The 18,490-nt window shown below is 37.1% G+C and overlaps 2 protein-coding genes across 2 annotated transcripts in view; one reads left to right on the top strand and one right to left on the bottom strand.

The window, feature by feature from the left end:
- Nucleotides 1-10,278: 10,278 nt before the first annotated feature.
- CAPZA3 (capping actin protein of muscle Z-line subunit alpha 3) lies at nucleotides 10,279-11,611 on the bottom strand. Its single transcript, XM_058023310.1, is given in 5 exon segments — nucleotides 10,279-10,394; nucleotides 10,397-10,545; nucleotides 10,547-10,792; nucleotides 11,120-11,199; nucleotides 11,336-11,611. Coding segments are annotated over 5 exon segments (867 nt in total).
- Nucleotides 11,612-11,681: 70 nt separating this feature from the next.
- PLCZ1 (phospholipase C zeta 1) overlaps nucleotides 11,682-18,490 on the top strand; it is a 45,230-nt gene continuing 38,421 nt past the window's right edge. The window contains exons 1-3 of the mRNA XM_058023309.1: nucleotides 11,682-11,726; nucleotides 12,119-12,247; nucleotides 16,433-16,667. Of these exons, the coding sequence (XP_057879292.1) occupies nucleotides 11,682-11,726; nucleotides 12,119-12,247; nucleotides 16,433-16,667 (409 nt within the window). The remainder of the gene's footprint in view (nucleotides 11,727-12,118; nucleotides 12,248-16,432; nucleotides 16,668-18,490) is intronic.

Below are 18,490 nucleotides of genomic sequence, written 5' to 3'. Positions count from 1 at the left end.
CATAGGATGGATGCAGGCTGCAGGAATGTGGTGGTACAAGTGCGGTTTCTTCTCAGGAATTTATCACAATATGCAATAGTATTTTGTGCAGGATAAACATGTCTTTAATAAATATTCATATACCATTTGTATAGGTTTCTACATGACAATTGTCATAGCTACAAAACTCATTTAATACACAAGCCTTTACTCAGTCTGAAAGCTTTTAGCAAAAGATATTCACTCTTAGTGAGATTTCCCTTGATTTGACACAATTGAGGCGTTTAAATATTCTTTTAATATGAAAAACAAAATTTAAATCAAATATTATTTTTAAAGCTATCCTTATGTGTATAAATACTATCTTTGTATAAACAGATTAAGTATGAGAGCAGAATAGATTTAATGTGGAATAAATATTTATCATGAGCAATAGTAAGTTTATATGTATTAACTCCGCTTGTAGAGATATTTACAGTAATCTGTAATCAAAGTTGTTTTGCATCCAATTTTTAAAGTGATCAGATAGCATTTTCCAAGGCTATTATATTGAAAAACACAGTATTTGGTTTTAGAAAAGTCTGCAGATACCAAGGAATGCTGCATATAAAGCTTCAATGTTCTATAATTATATTAGATACAGTAGCTAAGTCACTATTTTGAACTGCATATTTGTAAATCTATTTGGCAACCAGGGAAAAAGTTCAGCTGCCAACCATTTATTATATTATTTTCTTTCAAAGTAAAACTTTTATTATCCTGAAATATGTAGCATAGCACTGAGGTTCATCTTGCTTAGACATATTTATTTTTCAATAATTCCTCAAACATGACTTTCACTACAACCTTGTTTCTTGTGAGGATTACCTGGAATCTCCACAGACGGAATCTTCAATGATACAGCATTAAACATTGAATAAGTGACTGCAACTTGCATCCTGTATGTGAATTAGAGCTTAGCCCTTTTATGATTTTTAGGTCTCCTAATTTTATTGGCTCTATTTCATCTCAAAGTGTATATATGTGCACACACATATGTTTTATAATATCTATATATCTATACATAAACACATTAGATTTATATTTTAAATGTATCCATAGGCTTTTTCTTCCCATAAAATATGTTTAGCAGGTCTGTCCTGTCTTTAGGATATTTCATGGTCACAACACGTTTGCAGTGACCCTGGAGGTTGCAATGTCAGTTACACTGTGCAGCCCAGCTGGGATTCTCTCTGAGATCCAGCATGAATTCCAAAATCAGCTGAGCTGCAGTATCTCCATAGTGCATGGAATCTCATCAGCCTGGGGTTTAGCTCTTCAGGCAGGGCAGGAATGAATCTGGTTCAAGAACTGGGCTGATCAGGGCTTGGAATCCCAGTACCAAGATCAATTGTGCAAAGACTTTAGAATACCAAACAAATGGAGATTCATACTTGGCTATCCAAAATCCTTATTTCAACAGTCTGATAGAAAAGTATCAGCTCTGCATTTCTTGTATTCTGGGTCTGGTTTTCAGAAACAGGGGCTCCTGTAAGAACAAACACTATTTCCCTCCACTCCCACCATCAGCACACTTAGATTTTTTTCTGTCTCCTTCCACTTCTTTTATTTTCTGATGTGGGTACTCACATTCACCAGGCTACTTGCCAAGCTCTCTTTCCTTTTGGTGTGTTGGTGGAAAACAGGATCTTAATCCTTTCCACCAGACACATCAAAGGAGAGTTCTGGTGTTGGGCGTGAGTTTGATTTAGAGGGAAGAAGGAGGGGTTGCTCAGAGCTCTGCTGCTGGGTGAACCACTAAATTGAGCTTGCAGCTCAGTTGATGTGTGTTTGGGGAGAGATGGGGATCAAGTCCAGCTCCCCAGGGGAAAAGTGCAATCTGCTATTTCATGCCCCATTCCCTGACATCAAAACAAGTGTGAAGGCTTTATTCTCCTTCTTACCAGACTGAGCAAAGAGATCATGCAGCCTTTAGCCTGTGCTCCTGAGAAGGAGCCTCTGAGCTGCTCAGTGTCACAGCAGCATGGACGCTGACTCCTGACCTACCCTCCCAAAGTCAGGAGGGTAATTCAGGCTGTATTTGAATTTTCTTCAGGCATCAAAAGGCAGAATGGGAGCAGGACAAACTGAATTGAGCTCTCCTGTAAAATCATATATTGGCAGTCAGGGTTGCACAGCTGAGTAAAGAGAGAAATAGCAGAAAGAAAAAAAGAAGCAAACATGCTGAGCAATATATTTCGGCTTTTGAATTGTTTTCCTGCTTCTGGATGAGGCAAATAATGCACCCAAGAAAGCACTTCTGCCACTGTTGATATGAGACTACAGATCTGCATGGAATACTTGGAAATGCATAAATTCTTCACTAATTACATCTTAAACAAACATTTAATATAATTTCAGATTTCACCACATCATACTAATGAGCTACAGACAACTGTCCTTTGACCCAGAGCTTACAGCCCCTGGCAATTTCCTTTCTACTTTGCACATCATGAAGTCTTTAGATGGCAATTTTACAATATGACATGGTTAATAATTTGGTCTTTTAGAAGCAAATGAAATAGAGAATATTCTTCCAGGGAATTGAAATGATCAGGATTATGCTGCCTATGAGGAGCTTAATGAAACAGGAACAGAAGCATCAAAGTCACTTTTGACTGCAGAATTTCATGATAAATATATTGAGTTCTTTTCATTTCTGCTTCAACTTTTTGCTTATAAAAATATTGTGCCAATATCAGTAGGAATTAGACATTGGAATTACCTACTCTGTTGCAGGGATAAATTTTCAAATGCTTTCACCCCTTCTAGTCTGGTCCTATGTGTTCAGAGAATTAACAGAAATTCCCTTTATATAGGAAATTCTTATAATAAATCTTGCTTTTAAAAAAAAAGTAGTGGACAATCTCAAATTCTAAACTTAAGAATCTACGGCAAGCAAAAATCCAAGGTTATTTTCACCTTCATTCTGCACCTAATTCCTAATGAAGCTCTGTGAGCTTCATGTATTTACTTTCCCATTACATAATGGTCACAGAATCACCCCACAGAATCCTCCCACAGAATCACCCCCACAGAAATTAAACAGAATTTCACACTACTGGATCCACAAAAGCAGTATGGAAAGTTTTCAAAAATTTGGTTTTATATCTTCCTGGTGCAGAAGAAGTGACCAGAACAGAACTCTCCAGCTACCTTCAAGCTGTGTCAGAAATGATATTAATCTTGCTCCTTTTATGCCCACAAATTACTCATTCTGTAGACCACATGAGCATTTTCTTACAGAGGAAAAATGAGTTGAACCACACAGCTGAACCTCCTCAAATTCAAAATACACTGAACACTCCTGCTCAGAGCTTAAATGGACAAGGTGCTTCACTTGACTCTTGTGTTTTTGACTAGAGCAAGAATCAATACTTAGCATTTAATTTACTGAAGCTTCTTGCCTTTCTAGAACATTTCTGGATCTAGTAGTATTCGTTTAAAGACAATAAATCAACACATATTATATTTAAGACAAAAAATTGCAGCAGCATCATGTAAATTAAGTTATAAAATAAATTTGAGCAAAGGACTGGAAATTGGTCTGTAGAAAATGTCTTCAGGCAGGTCTAAAGTTCACAGTCAAAAGAAAGGAACCTTTCTGTTGTTGTCTGTACCTGCTTTATCAGGTCCTTCATTTGGCATGATCAAATTCAACCAACTGTAGCATCATGGTAGCTATATCATACTACTCCTCCCAGTGGAAATAGTCACATGATTATAATTAATCAGACAATTAAGTACTTTGTTGAGCTGGGACTTAAACAGAGGAGCCCGAAAAGAGCTGAAGGCAAAATAGAGCCTATGCATTTTAATCTTCTCTTTCTCCCCATGAATACTTCATGGGAAATAACAGGTTGTTTTGAAAGAACTTAAATTTTAAGCACAGTTTGTCCCCTAATCTGTATCACACATTTGGTAGCCTATGTAACTTCGATAACAGAAAATAAATTATTGCACACCAAATACCAAAATGTTAATTATGCTTTTCATTGGCTTCAGATAAATCCATATTTTGTAATGGATTTAGGCATATGGAACTACAGCCCAGGGGCTGAAACAACAGCTTGGTTCTTGCAGGGTTTACAGATCATTGAAAGCATGTTGTCAATGTGTCTTTAAAATGACCTTTTGATGGAAAGAGAAAGAATAAACTATAGCTGCTCAGTGAATACTTACAGCACTGGATGATAATTACTAAAGGAACTGGTCTGAGCAAGAATATATTAACAGATAATGTTAATTATTGAAGAAAGAACAACAGAATAAATTTGCATCTAGATGTTAAATTGGAAAGCAATGGTACTGAATCTATGTAATACAGTACCTGAAGCAATCACATTTATTTTATGGACTTGAAAAACTGATGAACAAGAAGGTGACTTCTTACTGCAGATGTGCTTCAGGCATTGCTTCATTAACAATACAAGAATGAATAATAAATACTTCAAATAAGCTGTGCTTCTCAAATCTGTCTCTAATGACTATGTAATTAAAGTAAGTTGAAAATGGGAAGTCTTGTGTGAAATATAGTTCTTAAATAAAATTAATATCTTCAGCGAACTGGAAATTCTTTTTTTCTCAAAAATAATCACAGGGATTTGTAAAAGATACTTACTAATGAACTTGTAAGCATTGGAAACAAAAACCCACTTTTTCTCATCTGTTGAATGCTATAAAGCAAGAAAGAAAGCATAAGGAAACTTGATGGCTTGGAACATGCCTGGTTCTAAAGGGAACTTATCTATGATACTTCAAGATCAATGGAGTCAATGGTACAGAAAGGACAACACAGCTGTTCAAGGCATTTTTTCCAATTTTCCATCCAACACAAAGTTTAAGGAGTTTTTTTCCACCTGTGTGAGCCTGATTTCTGAATGATGAGCTTCTCAGAGGTAATCTCCTTAACAATATTTTCAATGTAGGGTAAAAAAACCCAGAACTCCACAACCATCCCCCCTGCCCCAATAATTTGTTCATCTTACCTTTGTTTATCTTGTTTCAGAAACAAAGTGTTTCTAGCTGAAACCGAAGACCTTTACTGAAATCTGCTTTTTTTTGGTTTGTTTTTCACTGAAACCAGTCTTTAGGAGGTTTAGCTGTCAATTCCCCACTCAAAGAGAAGTGGCTTATAGGGTATTTATTTTCCTCAATCTCTAGAGGAGCTTGGACTCTTTCAGTCATAGAATTCCCATAGTAGGATAAACTTCCCAGTATGCTGTCCCAACCTCCTGTCCCCACATTAAAAATTCCTTTCCAAGGGAAAGAAATGTGAGTTGGTGGGCAAAGTATGAGCCATATGAAATGAGCATTTTACCACGTGCTGAGGCAGAATGAATGGAGGATTAATGCCAGAAGGGCCGACAGTGAGAGTCTCCAGCCATGAACATGAATGACTGTGAGCACAAATTCGTATTTTCATCTCAGTTGAATGTGGAGGATTTAGTGTGGCCTGATCTATGCATTTGGTTTAAAGTCTAACTCCTCACTGGGCAGGCTGTGTCTCAGAAGTCAGATAACAGTAAAATTACATGAGAGGCACAATACTCCATGTTTTGTCTTCCTCAGGCTTCTGAACTTGTGTTTAAGAATAAACAAACTGTGTTTTAGAAAAAGCAATGAATAAGTGAGTAAGCAAAGACTTTTGATCCTTTGCTTTCTGCCAGTGAAGATGAGCACACCTAAATAGCTCTAGGCTTGCCAGGGGCTGCTACACTGATCTGAGATCTGTGTAGGTAGATCTTGAATCTTTGCAGTAAAGAAAGCTGTTGTACATGAGAGCACAGCAGTGTGCTTGAGGATGTAGGTTTGTATTCTAAATTTCAACCAGGATAGGAAATTTCTTTTCTTGATGCTTTTTCATTTTGTGAAAGAAACTCTCATCAACTACCCGAGAATTTAATTTGGGATCATGGCTGCTTTGCACGCCTGTCCCATATAATTATCTTAATCCCTACCTCAGTTTTTAAGAGCCAACCCTTGTTGTCTCTAATCTGACCTAGACACTGGTCTTCCATTCCCCTGAGACTGGGTGTCATCTGCAGTTCTGGGGACATACCGAGGGACAGCCCCAAGACAGGTCTCATCTGCAGTCTCTGTCACTATCAGCAGACTTTAATAGCATCCCAGGAGCCTAAAAAAACTCAGGATAATAATTTATTAATCACAGGAATTAATTTAAGGATGTGTAATAGTTCCTTTTTCCATTCAAGGATAATTGACTACATTAATGATCTAATATGGCATGGGTAATTTGTTATAAATATTATTATTTATTATTATTATTATCACTACTAGTAGTAGTATTAGTATTATTAATGTCTCTTATTCCCTCAATTTTGTATTATGGCAATTCCAAAGCCTTTCTGTAACAAACATGTCTCGTAACTGTGGAGAATCCCAGGATACTATGCTTTGAATAGCTCAAAATAGTTATTTTTTGAAACACTGACTCTTTGAAACCATTCCACATTTTTTATAACTCTGAAGCTTTTATTAAAAAGGACTATAAAATCCACTATTTGGGCAGGAATGGCATACTGACATACAGACTTAGAAAATATCTTGCACTTGGCATGTACTAAATCTGCTTTTTCAGATTTATTGAAACATTTTAAACCATTCTTACTGTAGAAGGGAAAATAATCCTTGAATTTAGTCCTACTATAGCTGCAGCATTAATGTGTTGCTTGTTTGAGCTCAGTGACAGAGAGACACTTGACAGAAGGCTCTTTGGATTTCCTTCATTTTTATTTCCTCTGTTTTAAAATCATATTTTCTTTTCTTTCCCACAGCTTGGAAAGGAATGTGGAGTAAGACACACAGTGGAAATTTTAGGACAGACTACAAGCTGGAAGACATACAAGCAAGGTGTTTTGTTTTACAAAAATTGTCTTTTCCGTTTCACAAATGAAGCAAAGAAAGAATTTTTGGAAAATGTAAAGAGGAAAACATGAATTTCTTCCAGTGACTAGAAATATTGACAGACTTTGCTTTCTGCCAACAGATAACTGGAGTCTTTATTGCCTGTTATAGACTTATCTATCTATCTATTCTGAAACAAAAAATAAATTAGCTTTTAATTCCACACATATATTTGAAAATGAAATCATTACATTTGTTTCACTGGTGTTATTTTGATAGGTTTTCCACCTGCTGTAGCACTAGAAAAACATGAAGCAAACTTTATAATGTGAACATTAAATATTCAGTCCAAATACAAAGTGTCTTCTCATTTTAATGCAGCTGTAAGCTGGCAATGAAGTCCAAGCTAAACTCTTATGTTACTGGCATAGTAAAAATGATAATTTTCTTTACAGAAACAATTAAGGACAGATTCAAAATTATTATCAGAAATAAAAAAATTGAGCCAATTTGGCTCAGGTATGTGTATACCAACTTGGTGATTCCAATGAGTCTGCAAGCCTGAAAATGGAAGAGCAGAATTTTAACAAAATTCCTGGTTTATTTTGAGAGAAAATTACATCTCTCTGTAAAGCTGTTCTGAACTTCTGGAGTAGGTGATCTTCTCCTTGTGACAAAGAACCATGGCTGCTCAGGAGCAACCCAAGATAAGAAGAACCAAAAGATACCTGATGATAATGTTTTTTTGTAGGCACAAAGCAAGTCTTTAGCAGCAGATTGTTATGATTATAAATAGGACAGAGCTTCAATTCCAGGTGTGCTGTACTCTTGACTGCAGTGGAAAACTGCTGCCTGATACAGCTGAACAACGTGAATTTTGGTTTTGTTGTAGATATAAATATACATATATTATATGTGCCAATCCTTCATTTCTTTTGTTAAAATACAGAGAACTGGAGAAAAAAAAAGTGGGATTCACAAGGAGCTATAAGAATGTGAATGGTTTTCAAAGCATTGGAGAGAAAAGGAGACTATTTTAGGAATAAAGATAATGAAAGCTGGCATGTATTCCCTAAGCAACAACAAAAAATCATTTATAGACAAAAAAGCAAACAGTTGCAACTGTCTCAAAGACATTCAGAGCTACAAAAGTGTATAAATAAAAGTTCCCTGAAGTTTTCCATGGTGTTGTACACCTCCAGTTTCTTCTCATAATGTTTATTCTTTCCCAGGTTTCCAATTTCCAAAAGAATGTAAAAAAAATTTTAAAAATCCAAGCCCATCCTGGAGAATGTAGAGGGATATTTGACAAAGCCTGTTTTGTAATTATCTTTTCCAGATTGATTTCATAGACTTGCAAAAAATGAGTGAGCATTTTCAGTCAGATCAGAACATTTATTCTGCTGAAATTCCATCCTTCTCAGCAGCTTTTGTTGCAGATTCTGGTTTCACAGATTCCCTCTTTTACAGGGAAGGAAATTGAAAGAAAATGAAAAGTTCATAAAGGTAGACTGATGGACTGACATTGCAATATTAAATGCTTTTCATTATTGCACTCCTTGCTACCGTTTTGTCATATAGAAACATAATTTTAAAGTAGAGAGAATTGAATTCTACGGAACCAAAAAGTGCACTGCAAAATGCCATATATTTGCATCTCATAGGGGATTGATCTAGTGCAATAAATATTGGAACTGAAAGTTGTTTAACTGTTTTGTCTTTTTCATTGTTCTTTATTATTCCCTCTTGTTTGTTCATGTTTTAATATTTGTGAAAAAAAGTGATTTGTTCCAATCCAGAATTTCAAGTGTTATATCTATATCTGTTAGCACTTAAATCTATGCCCAAAATGTCTTTTATTTTTTGGTACTGCAGATATAAACTACATTCCCAACAGGCCATCTTCATTATATCAGCCCTGGGTTGCATAACATTTTTAATAAAATCACTTTTGCTTCCAATAAAGAAATAATCACATATTCAACCAAATTCTATATAAAGACAGCTGCTTCCTCCTTGAATGGTGTCCAGCAGCAGCACAGGCACCGAAGGATTGGTGGGTTGGTGTTGGATGGATCTCAGCAGCAGCTGTGGGGTGAAAAGAGAATGACCCATAAGTAATGCAGCTCTGAAGAACCAAGAGAGCACAGAAAATGCTCTCTGTGCTCCCTCTTTCTCTCTATTCAACATTAGTTTATCTGGGAAATTAATTATCATATCCAGATACACAGAGAAAGGAACCTCCCAAATCAGAGGGCAGTAAGTATGCAAAATCTTCATTTTCCTTCAAAAGAGTAACCTGAGGATGCCCATTTTTGCACAATGTTGTTTCTCCTTGAAACCATAGAAATGAGTAGTTCTTGATGACATTTTAAAACCAAGACAACGGAAGCAACCATGGCCAGTCAGCAGTGAATCTCTAAAGCCACAGATGAGTATTTACTTATTCAGATGAGTATTTACTAAAGGGTGTGTTCAACCCATGTGGCACTGCAATTCCCACCTGCCATGATGAACAGCAGCAAAATCTTATGCTTAAATCAAAAATATCTAATATTTGTCAGAATAATTCTTAAATGTTCACATTTCTTTTTCCAACTGTAGTGTCTACAGTAGTGCTTGAAATTAAACTTTGTTTCTGTTGAAACTCTAATTAAAAGTTATGTTTACAGAAAACAGCAAGGATGAAAGGCATTCGTAATAATTTGTGATAAAAGTTAGGAAACAATCACTATCGCAGTTTGAAAGTAAACCAAAATCCCATGCATTCCTTTGGCCTTTGTAATAAATACTGGGAGAGAGGGAGTATCATTATTTTATTCTTTAATGCTGCAACACCCAGCCTACATCCCTGGGTAGTCCTGAAATATCTTCTGCACTAGCTATTAGAAATTTATTCCTCCAGTGTCCTAATCTTCCTTTTGTTCATGTGCCTGTATAAGGAATTCAGAGATAAATGCACAAGCAAAGCCTGAAGGCTGAATTTACAGGGTTTCTGTAGCTATAAATGAAATCTAGATACTATGTCCCAATCTTTGCCAATCTACCTTACCAACTTCCTTAAAATCAATGTTTCATTTGGTGTGATGCTACATAAGTGAATGTAATTTTAGTTAAAATTACAAATGAAAATAAGAATTTGCTTACTATCTCACCTGTAGCATTGTGCTGCTTTGACATTTTGACTGTTACTGGTAAAGCACTTGAAAAGTACATGAAGAAAGTGGAAAAAAAAACTCCAGCAGATTACTTCCAGTCACTGCAGACCTGAATTATTTTTGAAGTGGTGATTGACTGATGGAAGTCTCTGTACTCTCCTGAGTGATCCAGAAATAAATCAATTAAACAACTCCATTTTGTCTTTCCCCCCTGCTTTTTATTTAGGCCATCATATCAAAGATAGTACTTCAGCAAGCATTGAAGCACTTCAGCATTGGAGACCTTGATGTTCAGATGCTGAACATTCCATAGTTTATTCCAGTCCATAAAAGTGTGAGTAACAGGGAATTCCTTGACAGATTTTTCCCATATATATCCTCTGACAAAACCTGAATGTTTTCCAGAATGCCAATACAAAACTTGTTGTCCTCGGCTTTCACAAGTTTCATAAAACCTGTGGCAAACTGCCTTTGGTCTGTCACATTTAGAGTCTCACTCAGGCTTGCTGACAGCTACATGGAAGCTGGCAACTTTGAAGCAGATTGCCCGGAGAAGAATCCGTGTAAAATGAGTGGGAAATGGGAAATGGAGAAAGGGTGGAATCCAGCCTGATTTCCAAATGTTGTCCAAATGATTTGAAGGCTGATACTGGTGTGCCTCAAAGCATGAGGCACATGAGAGCCATGAGAGCAACTTCCTTAAAATCCTCTTGCCAGGAGGACAACATGGACAGCTGCTCTTGCCCAGGCTGGTTTTGAGGATGCAGCAGTTCCCTGCAGGGAACTGGGAGCTTGGATGGCCTTGCAACCCTTTGGGGTGGCTTTCCAGCCCTATGGGATGGCCTCCCAGCCATTTGGGGTGGCCTCAGAGCCCTTTGGAGTGGCTTCACAGCCATTTTACATGGCCTTCCAGCCCTTTGGGTGGTTTCTCACCATTCCCCAACATCCACCATCACGCTGAACCATGGAGTTGGCTGGTTCCCTGAGGCCCAGGGTTTTCCCTCAAGCTGCTGCAGTGGGTTGGTAGCACAGTGCTCCTGGTTTTTTTGGGGGAAGATGTTGTGGTGACCGCTTGCCTCACCAGCTTGTCACCTCGCAGCAGAGCAGAGACACCTGGGACAAGCTGGCCAAAGTCCCCAGGAGGACGTTGGCACCGCTGGCCGCAAAGGCCTGCCCGGCCTCACGCAGCTCCCGCCTCGGCCCGCGCCGGCGTGTGGGATATCCTGAGGGTGGGAGGTGGCGGATGAGGGCAGGGCCTGGGACATATTTTGTGCTGGAAGGAAAAGGCCCACGATGGTGTTAGAGCAGTGGCAGGAAGGGGCCTGTGCTGGGCGCCTGCAGTCTGTGACATCACTGCAGCAACACTGGAAGGATGGAGGGGCGAACGTTCCATGGCACTCCAACAGGACATGGGGGCATGAGGAGCCCACTGTGAGCCCGAGCAAGGGCTGGTAATGGCACTGCTGTGAGGGGGCTGGAGCACAGCCACCATGGATGAGAATAGATATCCTTTTTTTCTGCTGCCTTCTCCTCCTCCTCTCCCCTCCCTGGCGTGTGACAGCTGCCATTGGGTCCCCCCGATGTGTTTCTTTCCCCTCAGGCCTGGAGGTGGCCTGGGCACACAGGAGGGTGGCAGGGATGGCCTGGGGCAGCCAGTCCCATCAGCCAGGGCCGGTTGATAAGGTTTGGGTGGGCACAGTGCTGAGGACACTCATTCCTTGGTGTTTCCTGGCATTTCCCACCATTCCCTGCTACTGCTGAGTCCCCTCGGCCTCCCCACATTTCCCTCCTCTCACTGCACCCCTTTCTGCACCCTGAGCATCCCCTGATCATCTTCACTCCCTCCCTTCAGCCCTTCTGGTCACTGCCCTCTAAGTCTCTGAAGACAGAGCAAAAATCTCTTGCTGCACACCTCAGGGCCTGCTGCATTCTCACAGGTCAGAAGATAAGGATGTTCTAGAGTATGAGAAAAGGAAAGCACAACCTTCTTAGGTGTAAGAAAATGAAACTTCTCCCCCTCATCCCCCCATTAATGGGCAATTTCATGGGCCAAAATCTTCCTTAACTTCACGTCTCATACGTGGTTTTGGAATCTCATTCAGAATGATTTCAAGAATGGGAATATTGATTTAGATGGTTGCATTAGGCTTCTTGAAAAAATGCAAATAAATTTTGACGAAGATCATTTAAAACATATTTTCAAGGTAAGGTGTATGTACATTAAGCAATTAGTAGTTCAGAAGTTCAGTTACACACATCATACCTTTGCTGAATTTTTTCAAGTTAATTTTTTGGGAAATGTATTTTGTGCTAGAGTGGTGTGCAAAATCAGCAAAGATTTTTCCTCCTCCAGGTCTTTTGTTTCTGTGTAAAATAGATAACCCAGGGCTTGTATTTGAATCACAATCTTTTAGATTGGAAAATGCCTCTAAGATCACTGAGTTCAACCATTAATACATTGAAAAGTCCACCTCTAAACCTTGTCCCTAAACACCACATCTACAGGTCTCTTAAATACTTTAAAGGAATGGTGACTCAGACATTTCCCTGGACAGCCTCTTCCAATGCTTGACAACACTTTCAGTGAAGAAATTTTTCCTACTAGCCAGTGTAAACCATCCCTGGCACAACTTGAGTCCACTTCTGCTTGCCCTACTTCTTGGTACTCGGAGAAGAGACTGACATCCCCATAACTCTGTCTTTCCACCACAACAGATTAGTGTCAGATGGAACACACGTCAATTTTGATTCCCAGGTTTTTTGTAACATTACCACACTTGAGATAACTTGAAGCATTCTGGTTTCATCCTATTCAGCTTTTTCTGTGATCAAGCTAATGAACCCAGATGTGCCTGTTTGCTGGGCAGAGCCATGAGAGCAACTTCCTCAAAATCCGCTTGCCAGGAGGACAACATGGACTTGTCTGAGCTGCTCAGGCTTTAGATCCAGCACACATTCATTCTGTTCTCCACTACATCTTTCCTGGAGTATTTAAGAGGTGTACCTGAATGGATGGGAATTGCACCCCAGGGAAAGGATTTGGCCTTGAGACATGGCAGTGTTTGAGATTTCCATGAAGGTTACACCATCCAGCTAGAAACTGGTCTTAATAAGTTAATTTAGTGTAGGCAAACTACTGCCAAGCAGATCTTGTGCCACTGTTACTGTCATATTTTCTGAAAAATCCCTTTGCCAGGATTTTTTCTCCTGAGAAGCTGAGAAACTTCAGGGAATTGTCTGATTGCTTCTCCTGTTTTGCTGCTTTGGAATGATGTATGGAGATTGTTTGTCCAGCATGTGAATTGTTGTTACTTAATGACCAACTATGATCTAGCTGTGTCAGGACTCTAGTAGAAGTCACACTTCTTAATTAGTATTTTGTTAAGCTTTTTCTTTCGATTTTTTTCTCTATTCTTAGTACAGTTTTAGTACAGTATATCTTATCATATCATATCATATCATATCATATCATAAAATAATAAATTAGCCTTCTAAGAACATGGAGTCAGATTCTCAATTCCTCCTTTGTCCTGGGGATGCAACAAGTACCACATCCCAGTGAGCAAGTACTAGAAAACTGTGTGCCTTGGCACATACTGGGTATACATGTTCTTATTGTAATGACTCAAAAGATGTAAGATTTTCCTTTTACCTCATTTTTGTCCCCTAAAAAAGCTGTCTGGTAATGCTGTTTCCCTAAGGGAATGAAAACAAGTGTGTGTATATATAGAAATACATATTTGTTTATTTATTTATTTACACATTTATATACATGATTCTTTTAAGAATGTTGTAACCAGCTGGCTGATTCTGTCCTGATTTGGCAGAGGAGAATTAACTATGGCAAGTCAGAGACTTTTAGGTCATAAGAAGGAAGGTGCTAAGTTTTCCTCACCCTGTCTTCCCCTCTCATTGTTGTCAAGCCAAGGTAGAACCAGCAGCAGCATGAGCTCAACCCTGGCTGGAGAGGCTTCCTGTGGTTTTTGAACTTGCAAGGAGATATTTGCCAATCTGGAGAAGCTCTTGAGAATTTAAAAATATTTCTCACTGCTTCCTCTATCTTCCCCCTACTTTGATTTCTGGCTGGAGTTTGAGAGTGATCAGCTGTGGGTAGAGAAAAGAATTATTTGAGGGAAGTGACCTGCAAAGAACAAGTCTGATCTAGTTGTGTTTAATAACCTATTATACCCAATAGCCTGATCTAGTTATTTATTGCAGTACTGGTAGGTGTTCTTTGCTATTTGGGAAAGATTTACAGGTGTCCAGTAGTTTGGGGGGCTCAAATATTTAATCAGTTTAATAACATGTAAAAATTCAAAGCATTCTGGAAGGGAATCTTACTGACATCATTGTAACTAACTACATACCAGCAGTTAATCTAATGGTTACACATAGCAAAATACATTTTATAGAAAACCAATTTAAAGGAATAATCTGCTTTTCTTTCTTGTCTGTTCTCTTTGAGTTTGTTTTACTGTAATACTCTTTTGAGCAATATGAACATTATGGTTTTAAGGAATAATAAATTTTCATATAATTTCTCTCAAGACTCTTTGTCTCTTCTTTTTCTGAACAGCAAAGATTTGATGTGCATTAATAAAAATAGGAATGACAAAAATCTTCCCCCAAAATTGTAAGAATATCTTTTTATAGTGACAAGATTTTATCACTTTAATTTTTAGAGTTCTCTTATGTAGTATTATTGCCTGTATTTCATCAAAAGGCAACTAAAATAGAAACTTTAATTTTTTTTGCCCAGCTTCTCTTTGTGCCAGCAACTAAGTGAACATCTTCCAAGTCCTGATAGACTGTTTATTTCCAAAATAAGTTGGTATTCTCTTTTCCTGCTTAATGGTTATGAGCAAATTTGCTGTATTGTTAAGAACATTAAAAATTGGATTGAAGATATCAACCTTAGCTGGGGAATTTTTCAGCAATACTGAAATGTGAATAATTAGCATTTGTACAGAAATATTTTCTTGCTAGTGACTTCTGTTAAAAATCATTATTATTCTCTTTCACAAACTCAAAGCAAATACTGAAGTACTGATTTGTAGGATGTTTTCACTAGAACTCATGAAATTAATTTTCTACTTGTTTTAGTTATCTAATATATTTTTAATCCTATTGTTGTACTTATTCAGGTACAGTAGGAACTGTACTGAGTAGGAGGGAACTGTCAGTGGATCATTAAATTTTAGATTTTATACTATGGCTTCAAAACCATATAAATAAATCTAATTGAGCAGTAATCCCAAATCTTGATCAAAGAGCAGCCAGAGCTCAAGTAAGCAATTTCCTGTTTATAGACACTTTGGTGGAAGCCAACCCAGCCATTGTAAGTGCCATGTTTTGGATGCTGTAACTTGGCCTCTTTGGCACTTTCTGTTTAAGGAGCCAACAATTAGGAATTTTCATCAATTTACAGTGATGATCACTGAGGCAGTAGATTGCCCTTTTTTTTTTTTTTTTATTTTTGTGAGCAATTTTGTCAGCAGATTTCTCTTAATTTGGCAACTTTTAAGAATATTTCAGGCTAAAATATTACAAACATTTATATTTTGTATGCAGGTACTTATTTTGAGTATAAAATTTTAAAGGAAAATTTGAATTGTTAAACCTGAGAAAACCACAAAAGGCAGAAATGGTAAAAATTATAATTCTATTCAAATTCTTTTGCCCTTTTACCTTTTCTTTTGGCTTTTACACTGAAACACTGAAATTAATTTCTATGCTAACATTTTGTAAGCTCTATGAAAACAAGCTTAAATTGAAGAATTCTGAAAGCGTGAATGATTAACCTAAGTTAAACATTCTGGCTTGTTAAGAACAGAACATGATGTCATAGGTTATTATAAAATATGATCTTCAATTTTTATTAGTGTTTCTTCTTTGAAGTATTAAAAGACTTGTCTCTTGATAATTTGGACACCCTTATGTCATTTTTAAGATTACTGGTTGATGTTTTTGTATGCAAATTTTACTGACAGTATTTACAATATGATGTCAATAGCTGTTGGAGAGGTATTATACTAAATATATTTTCCACTTGATAATTTTTATGCTGCACATTTGTTTTAATGCATAGCATTTTAGAGATTTTCTACAATATATTTTAATATTAAAATGCATTAAATCTAAATTTATTGTACTTATTTAGATGCTAATTATGTCATATGGTCCATTTTACTTTATATAAAATATTTGTAGCACACAAAGCGTAATCTAAAAGTTGAAGAATGTAATCTGATTGTAGTCACTGTTGGATTCTTCTATGATTCTTACTCCTATGGTCAGTTATAAAAAAATGTTTGGTGCATAACTTTGCATATATGAATGTTGTTTTTTGATTTTTGAAAAAAAATTCTTTTGGTTGCTTCTTTCCTCAGAAAACCATTGACAAACACTCAGGAGATATAATTAGCATGGACGACTTCAGAGCAATTTATCGAGCTCTTGTACACAGACCTGAATTTGAAGAACTATTCAAGGCTTACTCAATAGATGGCAACATTCTACCTGATGGCCAGCTCCTGAAATTTCTTGCAAAAGAACAATTTCAAACTGAAGCTAATGAAACAACTGTCTTAGAAATTATTCTGAAGTATGAACCCATTGATGAAGGTATGCACAGTTAAATTATTTGATATCTAGCTGTGATTTATTGTGCTTCTCTCAATGACTTGGTTTTGCAAAACCTCATCTCTTTATTTATTTTAAAGCATGTCTTCTCATCTATTAATTATTTTTCTTCCTTTGTTTTAATTAATTTTCATGGTGCCTTTCTTTCTCTGCTCTCTCCTTTTTTCTGTCATTTTTAATCTTTTCTTTCCAGTCCTTCTATAAATTCTGTCCTTCAACTCATTATAAACCATTTCCAATTTGTTTTTCTTAAAGTTCTTATCTGCCATTCTTCCTGTCTGCTCGTTACCCTGTCTTCTCTCCCTTGAGTCATTTAGTGATAATGCAAGGCTTCAGACAAGACTTTGATGTCCCTCTGACTCCCTTGCAGAAGCATCGTGTAAGATTTTCAGAGGTGCCTGGTCACCCTTTCTGATTCTCTAGAACTCTGAGATGAGGAGAGGTTCATAAATCTCTGACATGTTCTTCACCTATTTCAAGGTGACCCAATTTGAAGTGTAGCACTTCTGCTGAGTTTCACTGATTTCAGCTTGTGGCAAATTTTACCACTGAGCTATGAAAAGGAAGCTGTTATTTTATTCAGTGGTGGAATATGTTTAATTCTTCCATTTCCTTGGTTCCCAGCCTTTGAAAATGGGCGGAATTGATAACTGGTTAGGAAAAGCAAACCCAAGGAGAAAATATTTCTTCTGGGATGAAAAACCCAGGTTTTCTATGCTGACATGTGGTGAAAGAAGAAAATGGAAAATGCCACATTTTCAATGAGAAACAGAAGAACATTTGGTATTTCATTAAGAGACACTTACTGTGCAGTAATAGCTGCAAAACACGTGACTCCTTATGCCCTTACTCTTTGAGGTTGCTTTTCAAATTTGACTGTACTTTATTGAACATATTCTACTGTTTCAGAGGAAGTAATATTTACTAATTGTACAAGTTACCAGTTTGAAAGTTCCTTTTATTGTGTGTCACTTGTTTTGATGGGAAAGTTAAGAGCTATAACACAGTTAAACAATGAAAAATCTTCAGGCTATTGGAAAACACCTTTGTAAATATCAACTGATGTTTCTATAGGTTTAATTTGATGTCTGGTTTAAATTTCAGATGCTGAGCCAAATTCTTGTTTGTTTCTTCACCTGTGATAAATTTGTTTGTCTCATAATTGGAAATAATTCTGAACAAAATAATCTCTGTATTGTTCATGCCTCTTTGAGTGAATTCAAACTCCCACTCAGACATATTTATTGAAAAGTTCCAGTTATGATTGACATGGGAGATGATTCACATGGTATTGTGATAGACCATTTTGTGCAACTGTCATTCTGAATTTGCTACAGAACATTCTTCATCAGGATGGTCTGTTGGACTCATCTGTCACCCTTACCCTCTGCTTTACAGAGAGGGAAAAGGGCAGGTTTTGACACTTGATTCACAGGTTTGCTAATAGTAATGACCATTCTCTCATCAATATGATAGCACTGGTATGTCAAGATTAAAACAATTAAGATGAAAGCAATGACCACATTTTACATATAAATTAAATAAATCCATTTACGGCATTTAGTGCATCCCTAACATTTGTGCAGAGAGATTTCCAAATATATTGGGCCAGATAACTCTGAATTTACTCTCTGTGGGTACTATAGCTACTTCAGGAAGAAATTACGTTTTCATTTTTATTCTATAATTTAAATGCCTAATGTCAAAATGCTACACTAACAGATTTTTTCATGTGTATGCTAAAAACTTGCATTTTTGGCAGAAAGAGCCATTTCTATGGAATTGATCACAAAATATGAATATGT

The sequence above is a fragment of the Melospiza georgiana genome, chromosome 4 (assembly GCF_028018845.1).
Source record: "Melospiza georgiana isolate bMelGeo1 chromosome 4, bMelGeo1.pri, whole genome shotgun sequence".
NCBI classification, from domain to species: domain Eukaryota; kingdom Metazoa; phylum Chordata; class Aves; order Passeriformes; family Passerellidae; genus Melospiza; species Melospiza georgiana.
This window is presented reverse-complemented; position numbering and strand designations above follow the sequence as displayed.